Source organism: Rhododendron vialii, chromosome 10a (genome assembly GCF_030253575.1).
Source record: "Rhododendron vialii isolate Sample 1 chromosome 10a, ASM3025357v1".
In the NCBI taxonomy this organism is placed as follows: Eukaryota; Viridiplantae; Streptophyta; class Magnoliopsida; order Ericales; family Ericaceae; genus Rhododendron; species Rhododendron vialii.
Window position 1 is genome coordinate 38,681,098 of NC_080566.1, and position 15,979 is coordinate 38,697,076.

The 15,979-nt window shown below is 39.6% G+C and overlaps 1 protein-coding gene across 4 annotated transcripts in view; it reads right to left on the bottom strand.

Annotated features, from left to right (window-relative positions):
* The window catches only part of LOC131302543 (transcription initiation factor TFIID subunit 1-like), an 80,618-nt gene extending 65,124 nt beyond the window's left edge, over positions 1 to 15,494 (bottom strand). For 3 of the 4 annotated variants that reach the window (XR_009191801.1, XR_009191800.1, XM_058329231.1), the window contains exons 1-11: positions 15,377 to 15,494; positions 14,204 to 14,366; positions 12,814 to 13,920; positions 11,684 to 11,886; positions 11,281 to 11,518; positions 5,678 to 6,014; positions 4,004 to 4,213; positions 3,765 to 3,857; positions 3,318 to 3,524; positions 2,366 to 2,572; positions 527 to 1,013 (exon numbers count right to left, since the gene is read on the bottom strand). Coding sequence is in view for 2 of the 4 variants with exons in the window: in XM_058329231.1 (XP_058185214.1) it covers positions 527 to 1,013; positions 2,366 to 2,572; positions 3,318 to 3,524; positions 3,765 to 3,857; positions 4,004 to 4,213; positions 5,678 to 6,014; positions 11,281 to 11,518; positions 11,684 to 11,886; positions 12,814 to 13,370 (2,539 nt within the window). In the remaining 2 variants the exon portion in view is untranslated. Of the gene's footprint in view, positions 1 to 526; positions 1,014 to 2,365; positions 2,573 to 3,317; positions 3,525 to 3,764; positions 3,858 to 4,003; positions 4,214 to 5,677; positions 6,015 to 11,280; positions 11,519 to 11,683; positions 11,887 to 12,813; positions 13,921 to 14,203; positions 14,367 to 15,376 lie in introns of those variants that run through there. The other variant, XM_058329232.1, reaches the window with a different exon arrangement.
* Between the last annotated feature and the right edge of the window lie 485 nt (positions 15,495 to 15,979).

Sequence of the window (15,979 nt, forward strand, 5' to 3'; positions counted from 1 at the left end):
CTTCTCGCATTTTAAAGTCCAAGACCCCTATTTTATGTATGGGAATGCACGCTATGGTGTATGGACATTACTTTGGTTGGAAACAAATACAAGAATTTTATAGACGGAATTTGAACAATAGCACTAAGGAGAAATTTTGTCACTTGACGTCTTGACCCCTTTTTGGGTTTCTGTGCTTTTTTTTTTTCTTTTAAGGGGATTCCCTTTCTATTTTCCTAGTAGTCGTAGGGAGCTGTGTGTCGAGTAGCTGTTGCATTTTTCTTCTCTTCTTGGAGTTCTTGTTCTCTGTAGTCTACTTTACAGTTTGGTATCTGTTTTAGCTTCTATTATGCTCACAAGTCAGCGCTATATCGTCCCTTGAATGAAAACATATTCAGCAATGGACACAAATCTACAGTTTGGTATGTGGTTTAGCTTCTATTATGCTCACAAGTCAGCGCTATATCGTCCCTTGAATGAAAACATAGTCAGCAATGGGCACAAATCTCAAACGAGTTAAAAGCTGTATGATCCATCAACCACATACCATCCATAAGCATTCTGCATAGTTCTGCAGCTTCAGCTGCCTCATCCTCAATTTCTTCTTCTGCCTGAGCTTGCAATGGTCGCCTTCTCATCTTAAGCCCCTTTACACCATCTACTTTGTCATGCCTAGACTCGTAGTTACCCTCATCCCCATCTTCAAATGCTTCTGCATCCAGTAAATTTTCTAGGTCCCCGGCAAAGGAGTCCAGGTCACTATTTGCTTCTGAGTCACTCTCAAATTCATCACCATCTACAGCAGAAAGACTTTGGACTTGTCGATCCCAAATTTCTTGACACTTCTCCATGGTCTGTTGCTGAAGCTGCAGAAAAGACATCCGCTGGCCACGTGCATACTTGCTGATTGTTGTTGGATCAAACTTGATGCCAGATGCAGCTTGCTCACTTGAAAGCTTGAGAATCATAGCAATTCGATGCCATCTTGTTTGTTTAGCAATTTGTTCATCTGGTACATTGAACTTGAGTAGAACCTAGCTACAACAAACCATTAAGGCAAAGTACTCTGATTACCAAAAGTTACAACTTCTGGGCATTAAGTAGTTAGCTCTTGACGATTAGGTTGACTGCCATTATATGGGCTAGCATGAGGGGCACACGCCCACGCGTGTGCAAATGAGGGCAAAAAAAAAAACACTGAATAATTGAAGCAGTTAACAGTGAAAATGGTGTGGAATGGGCAGTTACAGATTGTGATGTTTGGTTATTGGAATGCTATTGACACATCTATCCCCAAACTCTCAACATGCATTTGAAATTAATTTGTGGGTAATTATGGAATTAGAAGTGTGAGCCAGCCTCAGTTTTGAGTCCGTACTAAAGGGTGCTCTCCCTTCATATATAGAATAGATAGTTATGTCCTCTCCATTTGCGATGTGACACTTCAGGGAGAGGATGAGAACTTCAGACTTAAGTCCATTGTGGAGCTAGAAATAACCAGTGGTAAATGGTATGCATCACTGTCATTTCGTTTGGAATGGTCTTCTCCCTAGCTTATGCCTTTCTTATCAATCCACTAGAGTGACCAGTTGGTTCACCAAACCCCAACCGAGTGTTACATGTTCTCTGCAAGCATTCTTGCTCATTGTAGGTGATCCCTTGTGAAATTAAGAGGCTGAGAATCCTTTGTTGCCGAGTTGGAAACCAACCACTGATGAGATGATTCAGCAAACGGTTCTTGGCCTGTCTGTTAACAACAGTCAACAACAGCTTGAATATGGGTTGAGGGGTCATTTCATGAGGTCTCAGAGCAGATTTTAGAGATTAAAACAGAGAAGAGCCTTAGGGAGTCTCGAGTCCTTAAAATTCAAGAAGTGTATCACAGCTCAGCCCCTATTGAAGGACCTTCATTGAGATATCTGAAGAGCCTCAGGGAGTCCAAAAGTTGTGGTCTGTTTCATAATTGTACTTATCTACTTGTAGGCAGCATTAGCATAATTATGTTGTTAAAAGGTCTCCTACAGATAGCTATGCATATTCTGAAAACACAACCAAGCTTATTGCACCTACAACTAGAGCTCATGAAAACCTTTATGTCGACAAAGGCTCTACCTGCCCTCAGTTTGGCCATAATATCATCAGCAAAAGATGATAGACAATCTCGTTATACATCAATAACTTATCTTTTCGGCTAAATTTACTTAAAGTTGTACCCATTTGTACTGCCAAGAAGAAAACATAATCTAGCATATGGTGCTGATCTCATTTATGAAGCCATAAGATCCTTTCATGTAAAGCTCATTTGTTTCAAAAAGATGATCAGGTTTTAGTAAAACTTGCTGAAAACAATACTCATTTAACAAAACAAAAGCGTAAATTAGAGCACCTCTCGTGCAGCATCCAAGCTTAATCTACGTAGATCAGCATCTGTTACAGTTACAGTTGAACCTCCACGATTAATAGCTGTTTTCTTCTTCACCGTCGCATTTGATACTGGTGCCTTTGGAGCAGTACGGACGTAGCTGAAACCTAGGCCCCTTCCAGATGGATCACCAACACCAGTAATTTCCAGACGCTCAATATTTTCCCTGTCCTGCGAAAGGAAAATGAAAGGAAAATCAAGACCATAGTGCTGCGTGCGATGCTTTCCTTGGTTTGGATCGCCCATCAGGAACTGATAATCAAGTTGTAGAGTTATAACACCTAGGACAGTAAGTATGCCAGTTTAATACGATACCAGATGATCTTATACATTGGAGCAACATGAACCCAAGAAAAACAAATGAAAAAGACAGACAGAACAAGAAAGCTGGGGACTAATTTAGACCAACCGACTTCATTAAGGGTTTATTCTAGAGCTCTTCTGTCAAACCACAAATGCTGGTGCAATTCCTTATTGTACGTAGGACATCCAAACAGTCAACATGGCTCCATGATATGTGGTGGCATCATCATCGAAATAAACTCTAATTTTCTTTGCCTACCGGTCCGCCAGTAAACTTCTTCTTTTTTCTTTTGCTCGACAAAGATGCAACTTGACTCAACAATTTAATCCACTTTTTCTAGGTGGATTTCATGTCACATGCACAAATAACTGAAATAGTCTCTCCAAATTTTTTAATCACCATAGGGTAAAGATTTCGGGAGCTTAAATTCATGAAAAGTAAATATATCTCAACTAAAGCACAGCAGCATCTAAAGTTTGACTTCAAACTAATACTTAGAAGCGAAAATCAGATCCAAGGTGATCATTGGTTTTGAACTTTGAGTACCTTGGAGACAATGACTAGGTAAGAGTTTGACAATGAGAAAGTTGGATTCAGATTGGAATAGCTAACCTGACTTGTACAGGCAACAAAGTTGCTACTCAAGTTCCATGGGGTTATCAGCAGTTCCCTCTCAATGTGGGATGCAGGGGCTAAAGCAATGGCTTCATCAGGGAGCTGATTCATTGCAGAGGAGAAGCCTGTAGGATGAGTCAGCCTTGTAATCCCTAACCGTTTGAGCCTGTGTAATCCAGCTTGCATGCTTTCATAGGCGCAGACCTAGCAAAAGGAGCATCAAAGACAATATCACCCAAAGGTCCCAAATATTGACAAGGACATTGAATAGGGGGAATGAAAAACGTGTTATTCGGTAACAGGATGCACTCTAATAAATTACTGAAACTTCTTTGCTCAGAAAACTTCTAATTTGCTAGATAGAAGCAAAATGTTCTATCAATTGTGGTACAGGTTAATATACTCACGAAAAACAAAATGCAAGTGCTGTATGGTAAAACTCACATTCTCGGGAGTCACCATTCTTCTAAGTTCCTCCTCCAAAGGAATGCGAAAATTACGCCTCATAACCCAAAATAGCAGTCCGTTCGCCCCCCTCTGACATGTTTAATTACACGCGATAAGCATCCATGTTGTTGGAGAACAAAAACACCACTCATGAACAGGCTAAAGGCAAAACTTTGTGTCACCACATAAATATAAGTTGGGGTAATATTGCCAAATTGATGCTAGAGCTTGAATACCTGCAAATCTGCACAATGCTTCAACCTTTTTCGAAGGAAACCTTCATACAAGGTAGGAAACTGTGCAGACAACTCAACCGCGCGGATGCAAGGAAGCAAACCACGCTTTTCGACGGCAGAAAATTCACGATACATGTAGAGCAAAAGCCTATTCATTATATATGTCTGGACACCTTTTGTTCCCGGAGACATTACCTCCATGTGAGGCTCCTACAAAGAAATCAAGCTAAATCAAATCAGACAGATTTATCAAGATGAAGCAGTAAACAACCTCATCTTCTGGAATTCTATATCACACCAACAATAGCAGTTATCAGGAGTACAAAGATTGAGCTTGAAATTAACAAGGACAAAACAAAAGAGTGGTACTATTGTACAGCATCTGCCTACATTATTCAAAAATTCAATTGACATCCAGATATGCACTTATATACAAAATGGCCTTTATGAGGATTAATCTTTTGTATGACAGAAAAGTTTCTTCTAAGTAGATGATTATTATCAAAAAAAAATTGAGCTTCAAACTATGACAAAAGACGATTAACTAGTTTCCAACTTATATGGAGGCCGGACAAATCCAAATGCCAAATAAGACAATGGTCCATGATACCACAACCTTTCCTTTTCATTGGACTTCTCATGCAACAAATTGTTTTGTCAGTCTTAGAATTCAACAGAATACTGAAGGTTCTGACATTTATACAGGACTCCCACAAACTTCTGCAGCAGCCAACACTCATATTGATCGAGGAGGTTCTCCATCACTCAATCATCCTAGAACACATGGTCCACCATACTCCAAGAAGCCTGCCCAGAAGAAATGGGTATATTGACAATGATTGCATACAGAGAGATTTCTTTTTGACCACTGACAGAAGTACATTTTCCATATCAAAAAAGCTATGTCCCTCATGACTATGCTTCTACTACTCTCACATGGCCCCATAATAAACATCATCAGGGGAAACCAATAAAAACTGCTATGACCATTTTAAAGCATTTGAGATAGTCTCTGTCTAGGACTGCTCAAAGCTAAATAAAGCCATAGCAATTTTGTGATTATAATTCAATTGCCGCTGTCTGGTACTAATGAACTACCTACGACCAACCAGTGTCGGTTACACAATTTAAATATACCTATTCAATTGCAGAAAGTGTCAGTAACACATTTTAAATATACCTATTCAATTGCAGAACACATTTAAATCACACCAATGCAGCCTTGCAGCCAAAAACACCAAAATGGCAATGCATGATTCAAGAAAGTCCCCTACTTCCAACAAGGCATGTACCAGGATACACAATATAAGGATAAATGATTTCATGTGCACATAAAATAGTGATAACAAGTGGCACCCCATACTTCGCAGGTCAAGAAAATCTTAATATGCACCAACAACATAAACCATGAGTTGCCATTATGGGCAACAATAGAATCCATGAAAAACCATTGAAACTTTTCTTTGAATTCCTCGAATAGTTTTTTATCTTCAAACCAGGAACCCGCCTTGGGTAGTGAGTTGTTGCACCGCCTCCAAGCCCATGCCACAGATAAGATGGGAAGCACTTCTCAAAATGACAGACCTTTACCACTGGTGCTACCCTGACAGGTTAATTTCTTAAATAGTAAACAACCAAGTCTCAGCATATTGGAACCAAAATAGTCAATGTTACCTGTTGTCCAACAACATCAAGCCTGTCAATTCGTCTTATAGAAAGCTTTCCCTTCGTAGAACGAACCAACAGATAGTCAGTTGATGACACCTTGTGCGGAAATATGGGAGCCCTATACATGTTAGTTTCAAGACATGATTGGCTACAGCCCGCTTTTATATCTCCAAGGAAAGGAGATTTATCAGCAGGATCAAGCACGAGGACACTGCCCAAACTGCTGCTTTCATTCCGTAACAAGGTGCCAGTTTGATCACCTGGGGCAGATTTCTGATAGTAAGTACTTAGTCTTGCACCCATACCAACATTTCCAAGGAGTAGAGGTCTTTCTTCACAGTACCTACCAAAAATAGATTAGAACTCAGAATTGCTGTGAAACTTCAATAAGGAGAAAAATATGTCTGAAATCAACAGGAAAAACATACTAAGCAATGAGAAGCGTGATGAAAAACCCAAATGAAGCAAAATATCACCTCTAAACTCTAGAATTGATATAAAGATTGTAAAGCTTATTTTTTAAAACAAAATTGTTTAGTTGTTAATCGCACTACAATTTTTGGGCCATGATAAGAGTTTATGTACGAAGTTCTTGTCACCACAATTACACACAAGGTAACAGAAGCACCTACATTCCTGCACACATGACAGAGAGGAACACCAAGTTTACATTGTTCAGCCCAAATTGCCTACATCCACGGAAGAGAGAGAGCCCACTATATACAAATAGAATATTGTGTAAAACCAACACCCCTACCTGAGCCCCCAAGCTCAAGAGTAGGTATGCCCTAGCTCATCCCTAGTGCCCGAGTATTTTATCTCTCACCCCTCCCTCTCACCAATATCTCACTTCTCTCTCACATGAAAACCATAGTCATCTTGACTCTTTACTAGCCCGAGAACCTCCTTGGTTGCTCGGACAGTCCCTCCTTGGTACAGTCCCACCTAATCATGGTATCTGCATTTGCTTCCAAATTAAGGACCAAAAAGGACTTGCAATATTCCTCAATTAGGTCACTTTCCACCCACGCAGAAACCTCTCCTATTTAAAGACTTCACCACAAATAAGTTATTAAGCACCGCCATTGATTCTTTGGTGGTGGTTGATAGGAAGGAAATAATTCAAAATGAAACTAGTCAGTCATAGGCTTTATTGGTAGAGAAAATCAGTGGGGCCATGCCGGTACGACTGAATATGCGTTGAAAGGTCAATCCCTCCCCCACGACACCAAAAAAAAGCGGGCCGAACTTCTAACAGCCCACCCGCTTCCATAGAACCATATCGTGGCGCAACGTAGACCTAAGTGGGCATATTGGATCCTTGGGAACCATCACAAGTACGGCCGACCTATATTTGAACGAAAATGCCGTGTCGTCCAGCGGAGCCTAGAAGAAGGTGACTCGCGCAGACAGTTGACTCCTTTTCAATAGAAAAGAATAGCCAAACCAACCCAGCTAGCTGGTCAATCTCAGAGATCTTATCGGCCAGCAAACCGGAGACGGACGACCACGGTCCCAACCTTACCAGCACCGGAGGTGTACTAATCAATGAACCCCCAAAACCTGGTGGTCCTTGGGTCACCGAAAGAAACAAAGGGATTGATTAGTGAGGTACTCTCAATAGGCTGTAGGATAGGCCAATCTTGGCTACCCTTCCCAATTTCTTGATTCAAGTCCTGGATGGAGTATATGGATCACATCAAGCAAGACATAAAATGCGTTGGCTGATCAGAAGGCATGGCCTTCCAAAATCAAGTCTTTTCTACGTAGGAGTGAGGTTGGAAGGTTCAATGAGCTACGCAAAGGGAAGATCTTGGGCACTATTGTTGTCTATATACAAGTGGCGTAGGCGAAGCTGTGGTGACTCGTGGAGTAGGGCAGTGAGCTCCGCAACAAAAGCGCAGCGAGCTGCGAAAAGGTTCGAAGAAGGAACGCGCATAAGAGTGTTCACTTCATACACAGAAAGGAGGAGCTGTATGAGATGAAAATCTCACGTACGGTTCTGGAACGGAGATTCTTTGACTTAAATGACAACGAGATGAGTTGGCATGGACCCCGTCAAGTTCTGGAACTTAAGTCTTACCGTGAGGGTTCCCCCTATCTCTTAAAGACTTCTCAAAAACAAAGTTTCCCTTATGACAGGGAGATTCACTGCAAATACTAGCTTGGCTGAGTATTGCCAAGATAATGGCCTCGTCTGAGGGAACTGCCAAGATCTAGCTAAGACTTGAGATCCAATTCTATCTCATTCTGATCTCATTATGAGGGAAATAGGTGAGGGCAGATCCAAATATGGTGCGGAAAAACCCAAATCGATATGAATGGAAGATGCCTCTGGAACTTGTTTTTCTTGGTCAGTCGAGGGAACAACGTTACTCCCCAAAATAACCGATTTGATCAGAGACGCTTGTACACCGATTCCTCTATTTATAGATTTTGATTCTATACTGTAAGTGAAAGACTCTCTATTGAGTTAGTAAGGATAGGATTAGTAGCTAAACTCCCTAAAGGCACTCTAAGCTCTCTAGCTGCAGCAGCTTATCCGAACCTGCATTTCGAATAAAGCAAGGGGACTCCGCACTGCCTGTTTCAGCAATCCACCCTGAGAATAGCAAAGATGTTATAACACTTCTCGTTCTAAAGGAGAGCCATGGGAAGCAATCAAATCACTAGTGCACCTAGCTTGTGGCAAGGCAATGAACTGGCATGGCATTGAATTGAATGGCAAGGTACTCCGTGCTTAGTCACTCCCTAGCTTGTGAACTGTCAATACATAAAACAGAAACTAATGGAAAAGATGAAGGAAAGGATAATCTAATCCTTTCATTTCAAATTTACTCTTAGCAAAATATTAATAAGACACAGTGGACAGATTGTGTAAACCCAGAAACATGAAATCTGGCTCATAAAGCCTTAGCTCGGGGTAGCTTGTTTTGTTACCTTCACGTTCCAGTTTTCTTTTCTGTTTCAACTGAACACGTTTTCGAAATTAAAATGTTGCTAAATAACTCAAATAAAAGTATGCTTATTTCTACTTTGAGGTCCCAGACATTTGTCTCCATTAAGGGCAGTGGCCGTCGTGAAAAGAGGCAAACGTTCTGTGTCAAATTCGTAATAAGCTCAACAAGATATGCTGACAGTAAAACAAAGATCTTCCCATCATAAACGTCGTGATGAGGATAATTCACTATTGGCAAGTGGTTATGAAAATTCCCCATTGAGGATAATTCATTATTTCCTTATTAAGAGAAAATATGGAGTTTGAGCTAATTGTTGAGATTCGCTTGTGGTCAATTGCGGCAATTGTCGGTTTCCCTGATAATATAGCTCGCAAATTCACCCTCAATTTTCAATATTCTTATCCTTAAAGGTGGGGTAGTGATGAGAGAGCATAATTTTGGGAGGATGTGTGGACTAGGGATTCCTCTTTCCGAATATTCTTACCACATTTGTATCATTTACTTCCCTTGCCTCATATTCCCATACCTTCTATGGAACTCCCTCATTTGACTCCAATATCATGGAATTTCATCTACTTTTGAAATCCCAATAATTGCGAGTCGGTTGAAGTAGAGTTTCCTTACTGGCTAATCTTGAAAACATCTCCTTCAGTCATTATTATGATAGTGATATTTAGGATTTGTCTCCTAATTCATCAAGAATTTACTATAGCAGGTCTTCTTTGATAAAATCTTTGCTAATAAATACTATAATCCTTTTCCTCATTTCAAAAGAAAATTGGAAAGTTGTTGAGCAGCTTGTGGCTATGAAATAGTCCAGGTTTTTGTGTGGCTCATAGCACTGTCATTACTGATGACATCATTCAAAAGAGACACTAAATACTTACCAAAATGAAAGTAAAATTGCAATATGTATCCTCAATGATGCATCACACGTAAGAGAAAGGGATTTCAACCATTTAATTTGGCATTGCCCTTCGCATTATCTTTATGACATCAGCTGCATCAAATGGGGAATATTTGTTGCGTGCCCCAGCTTCTTGTTATCAACTGCTATTGATTAATTCTAGGAGTCTCGGATCTAGATGTAACAACAATACAAAAGCCTCGTGGATTTGTGTTTACTTAATCTATAGGTTATTTGGTTGGAGCGAATACTAGGGCGTTCGAGGACAAGTTCCACAATATCGGATCTTTATCAGATAGCGTGTTATTTCTTCCTTTTGGGTTTCAATCTCTACTCCTTAAGCAGATAATGTTGATTTATACTTCTAGATATCATGGATGGGTGGGGGATTTGTAGCTAGACTTCTATTTAGTCTTGGTTCCTTTCCGTACTTTTTTTGGTGGCATTCTAGTTGGCTTGGGATCCTCTGTCCTGTTTCCCTGTCCCACTCCTCTGTCCCGGTGTTTAATGGTCGCCGCGTGTCCACCTTATTGATTAAACAGTGAACCCTCCACTAACCCTCCTTTCCCGTGTGTGTGTGTGTGTGTGTGTGTGTGTGCAAATATACAGAAGCAGAGACGTGTATACGCATCTAAAGAACTCCAAAAAAAATAAAAAAATCTCTTATTTATTTCAAAGTAAATGATTTTAAGTTTTGTTATGTCTAATTACTCATTCAATGATGTCAAAATTCGGGTCGACAGTATTACAGGTATGGATTGGGAGCCAGATTCTAGGTTTGACAGGAAAAATTTGCTAATCAATTAGGTTTTAGGTAAATCACAAACTCAGTAATCAGGGAGAGCAGACAAGTTGGGGTGTAGACTCACATTCTGATTTTCCCAACTCGTTTTCCGGCAGTTTCGACTGGAGATATTTGTCGGCAGGGAGAGAATTTGAGAGAGGGTGAAAGGGTGACGTTTGAAGTTAGAAGATGGACCCGTTGTGACCATTAAAGACCGGGACAGAGGACGGGGACAGGAAAACGAGACAGAAGATCCCAAGCCATATTCTAGTCCCCTCTCTCTTCTACCTTTTTGTCTTGCTTATTAATTATTCTTGGTTGTTGCCGCTTAGAAAACAACAATGACTACAGTACGCAAGAAAAGATCTACAGCAACAGAGATACTAACACTGAACCTACATGGCCTGCAACAAGACAAATAACACATGAACCTACATGTGTGCATCAAGACAAATAAAGCATGCAAATGGAATTAACTGCCAATTTTTAAGCTAATAGAGAAAATTTAACCTAGGCCACCTGAAAGCAAGAACAGAACTAAAGCAACAGAGATAATAGCAAATGAAGCAACATGGTTTACATCAAGACCAGAAAGAAGTTAAGAGAAGGAAATCAATAAGTCATATATTCAAACAATGAAGGAACCTATATCTACCTCAATTGAAAGATAAAATGCTACAGATAATTCAATTTTAAGCAATCTATCATTGAGTGAAAGTAGATCGACTAACAAAAGTTCAACAAATCAAAATGGGATGCAAATAAGCAACCCAATGTTAATTAAGAAAATGTAAAGCATTAATGAAATTATTAAGTTAAGAACAACATAAAATATAACCTAGCCATCAGAAGAGGCTATAAGCAGAACATCCATTTGACAAAAATTGATTTAGCCAATTAACTTCATTTATAACCCAAAGGAACCTGAGGATCAGGATCTAAATTTTGAGTAACTTACTCCATAAGGAAGACATGGCCGTCTTTAACAGAAAGATCAGATTTCTTCTTAAATGCGCCAGGAGGTCGCAAAGACTTATTCTCACCAGGAACCTTTTGCGCTCTGGGCAACAAATGTACTTTTGTACGAACAAGATGAAGCAAGGAGTTCGGTCGAACGTTTTTAGCAGTAAGGGATTTATAGTCTTCAAGCTCTCGTCCAGAATAAAATATTTTTACCGGTTCCAATGGTTTAAAATCTACAGAAAGAAAAATAAAGCAACTTTATAAGGTACCAGTTGTTCCAAAACAATAATGGCATAGTGAATGAAACTACGAACAAAGAGAAACTATTGAGACATTATGCAAACAACAAGGGCAAGCATTAAAAGAAGAAAAATAGCATGCATGAGGTAGGCAAGCACCTAGCTTTTTTGAAGCTTTTGCTTTGACAGAAGAAATGGTCTCTTCGGCATCCACGTGAAGTTTACTTCCTTTGCCACCCAAGCTTTTCAATATGATTTTCATCGGTCCTTGGGCAAGTAGTTTCCCTTGTTCTTTGAGTGCCACCTCATTATCGTGCGGATACCATAAAGCTTTTGGCCGGTGAAAATTCGCAATATCTTTGCTAAAAAAAGAATTGGTTAGAATTTTCTGGAAACATAGATAAATTCTTTTTTTATAAGAACCGGAAATATAGATAACACAGAGCTTAACTCAGAAACCACATTAATGCAAAAGTATGAAATGCTAATACAAGAAAGACAACAAAAAAAAAACCCTAAAGAATTCCTCAATTCAGTCAGGAATCACAGTTATTCAGCATGATTAGAAGAGCACTTGCATACAGAAGCAACAACAAAGTTGATATTTCAAGCTGCAGACAAGAAAGCACAGGGACAAACAGCTCAAAGCAGATCTCTCCAAATAATTTTTGCCTACACAGTGAGCACATAATTTTAAAAAATTGTACAGTGAGCACACGAGCGTGTGCGCAAACACACACAAAGTCTAACCTGCAAGTTTCAAAGCACACAAAAGACGGTCACAACAACAGATCACTCAAATTGCATCCACTTATGTAGCAACAGTGCAACACAAAAAGATTGTTCAGTCGGTAGTCGGTACCAAGAATTCCCCTTCATTATTGTATACTTATTCCGTTGATTTCCGGTTGTTTACAGGCTGCTAACAAAACTCTAGTTCCCCTCCAACCCAACCCCCGGCCCACCATGGAAGCCATCTAACCTATATATACTTGATGAAAAAGCCTGCTTATATCTAACCTATACATGCTGGATGACTAATTCGACAATGTATCTACGCGTATAAGTGTCTCAAAATAGTTATTTACTACATAGAGCATTTTATATTTCTACAGTCTACGATGAAAAACAATGAGACCTTAACTCCAAACATTTGCTGAAATGGTTGCTGCAAGACATATTAAGCCACATGACATACAACAAAAGAGCAACGCCCAAATTATGTCGACAGTTTCCAACAATACAAGTGTCTGGTATAACTGCAAGTGAGACAAAGCACTTGATCTTACTTGCTTAACTTCGGTCTCATCGTCTGCAGCTTAAGTGCAGGTATTGAATGCAAGACTTTGACACCATGAGCAGCACGCTTTTTAGAATGTGATTTCAACTGCTGAGAAACTTTTCTGTTGGAATAGAATTTGTCATTAGAAATGTTGAATCGAGCACCAGATAGACCTCCATGGCCATTTGGCTCTGCAGAATCGCCACCACTGGACTTCACAGAGCGGGTTACGAACATAGCCCCAGCATGAAGTCGAAGGTGTTTACCCTCCTTGTTATCCAGAACTTCAAAGAGCATCTGTTCATCCTGAAGATCAAGTATTAGCTTTGGTTTTGGAATGGATTGATGTGATTCCCAAATTATTCTGTCAAACCAAGATCCTTCCATCATGTCCCGGTTTTCTAAGTTGAGTTTGCTAAAATGCTTTATGGCATCCCTAAGGTGGTTCTCTTTGGTAACATCTTCTCTGCCATCTAAGTTGCTTGGAGGACCCAACCGCGACTCCAACCTCAAAAGTTGGGGATGATATCTGGTTTCCGAGAAAGGTTGGTTTGTCAAACCCATAATATATTTTGAGCCAAAGGGCTCCACCAAAACTGAGCACCTAAGCAGAAAAGAACCGTGATCTTTCTCATCATATTCTATCTGCAAATCTGACTGATTATTTTTCAGCCTAGCCTCCACTTCTGGTTGAACACTTAACAGATCCTCAGAGTCAGGTCCAGCGGTCTCACAACTCTCTGCAGCATTGTCACTCTGTGCAGGAGAATTATTCCAAATTATTTATCTTCCCAGTTTAGCTGATCGAGAGGATAAAATTTAGTTGCCAAAGGTGAGTTCCACTCTGCAGATAGGTCTATTGTTGTATCCTCTTTCATTGGTTCAGCCAGGAGATAAGAGCCCTGCCTTTGCTCATCAAACTGTGGAGCCATCATCGGAGCCCCTTGAACAAACACAATTTTTTCTGATTGTAATTCATAGTCCATTCTTCCCGAAACATCATCTTGAATTACATGTGCATGTCTCAATATAGGAAAACCATGGCAAAAGACCTTCAGGAATCCCTCTTCATCCTCTTCAACAATGTTTGAAGTATCCATGGACTTGTATTTCTCTGGGAGAATGGAGGAAAAAAAAAAAAAAGAGTCATCAATATGGAATTCTCCTCATGCAAATAGGAACAGAGATAACAGCAAATCCTTTCGACACATTGCAAATAAAAAATAAATCAAGTTTAATAAATGGAGACAGGAAGCAGCCAAGGAGGCTACAAAAAAGTTAAATTAAAGGAATATACCAAGCCACTGCACATATCACTGTGTTAAACTTCCCATGGAGAGGATTGAAACATCAACTCTGGAAGATTATCCCTTACATAGAACTTGAAAACTATATACCTCTAGGAATTGTGTACTTCCTGTCCTTCTCTCGCTTCTTCATCGGTTCAAAATTACCAAAGATTTCGGAGAAGCGTAAGATGACTGCCCCATCTTCTACGCATAACATAGGAAGCGGAGTAGAACTTTTATCATCAAGCAGCTCCACTAGAGCTTCCGGTTCCTAAAATAGCATGCAAAAAGCAGCAAGAGTAGACATAATACATACTAGTCTAAGAAACCAGAGTAATCTGCGAGGAGTAGGTGCAAAACCACATAAAGAAAGTTAGCATGATAAAAAAAAGAAGGTGTCAATGGTAGTACAAGGAAAATCTATTGGGGTAATTTTAACATGGGGAGAGCACTAATAAGGTTATTATTATAGTCTATCAGCACAGATACAGGGACCACCAACCGCCCAGCCATGTTAAAACTTCGAATTGCTAAAGTGGTAAGCTCAGGGGGATAATAGTTAGTTCAACTTGACAGAAACAAGGGAGATCAAGACTCTTCCTCATCACAGTACCAAATAATGATTCAAGCCCAAAGAAATAAAAAATAAAAACAGTATTATTCATGCACTGGGTACGCACATCACAGTACCAAATAATGATTCAAGCCCAAAGAAATAAAAAATAAAAACAGTATTATTCATGCACTGGGTACGCATGCAGCTATACACGTGCAGGGTACTCCTACAGCAACCTTTTTGAAGTACCCGTGTTTCATAGCTACACAGAGTTGAAATGTCATAGAGGATAGTGCAGATACTTAGGAGAATCAATTCAATACATATCCGATATGCATCTGCATCCATTATGTCCAGATATGGATACTTCAACCTATTTTTAAGGATATAAACATTGTGCATCTAATCTAGAAACTCTCAAGTATCAGTCGAAAAGTATATGCCGTCGAATTCTAAATGTTTCCATTATAATAGAACACCAGGATTTACAACACGACAACAACTTTCCTGTACTCTAATAACCAATAACAAAAAGATATGGAATTTGATATACTCAAATTGGGCGACATAAATTAATTCATGACAGCAACCACAATTGCTTCAAGATCAACAGAAAAATCAAGGAAAAGAAACTGGAAACCAAAGTAAGAGCCAAAATACAATTTTAAGTAAAGGATGTCAATAACAATAAAAAAAAAAGACGGAAACAGGAGTTCAATTCAGACCTGAAAATCTGCCGAATCAACAGCCATGTTTCTGTTTCAAAAGAGTGGGTCCGTAGGTCATTCCCATGAAACTTCTCGCCTTCAGTGAGGACAGCAGAGATATCAACCGGCGCGCCTAGAAAGCAGGAAACAAACGAACATGGCAAATATTAGCAGGATAAACAAGGAATAGTTTCTTTTTCCTAGACTTCTCAATGCCGACACACACCTGAGAGTAGCATTACACAATAAATTGCCAATTCAACGAACTTGTACATGTCAAAAACACCATAACCAATATAATGCCTCAAGGCTGGCAATTCGATCCTCTGTTGTTTACACAAACAAAGTCCCACCAAGTCTCTTTTTTTTTTTTTTTTGATCGGTAAAAGTCCCACAAGTCATTATTAATTTCATCAGAAAGTGATTCAGATGAAGCTAGGATTACTACTATTAGGATGCCAAGAAATTTGATAGAAATCAAAACATAACAATGCATTTAACTTCAGCCGACAGAATCAAAGTGAGCCACGCCTGCATAACCCCCTTAAAATAGTACAATACAGATTTACCAACAGAAATTACTACATCCTTTTATCATTTAGTTAATCAATCCCCTAACTG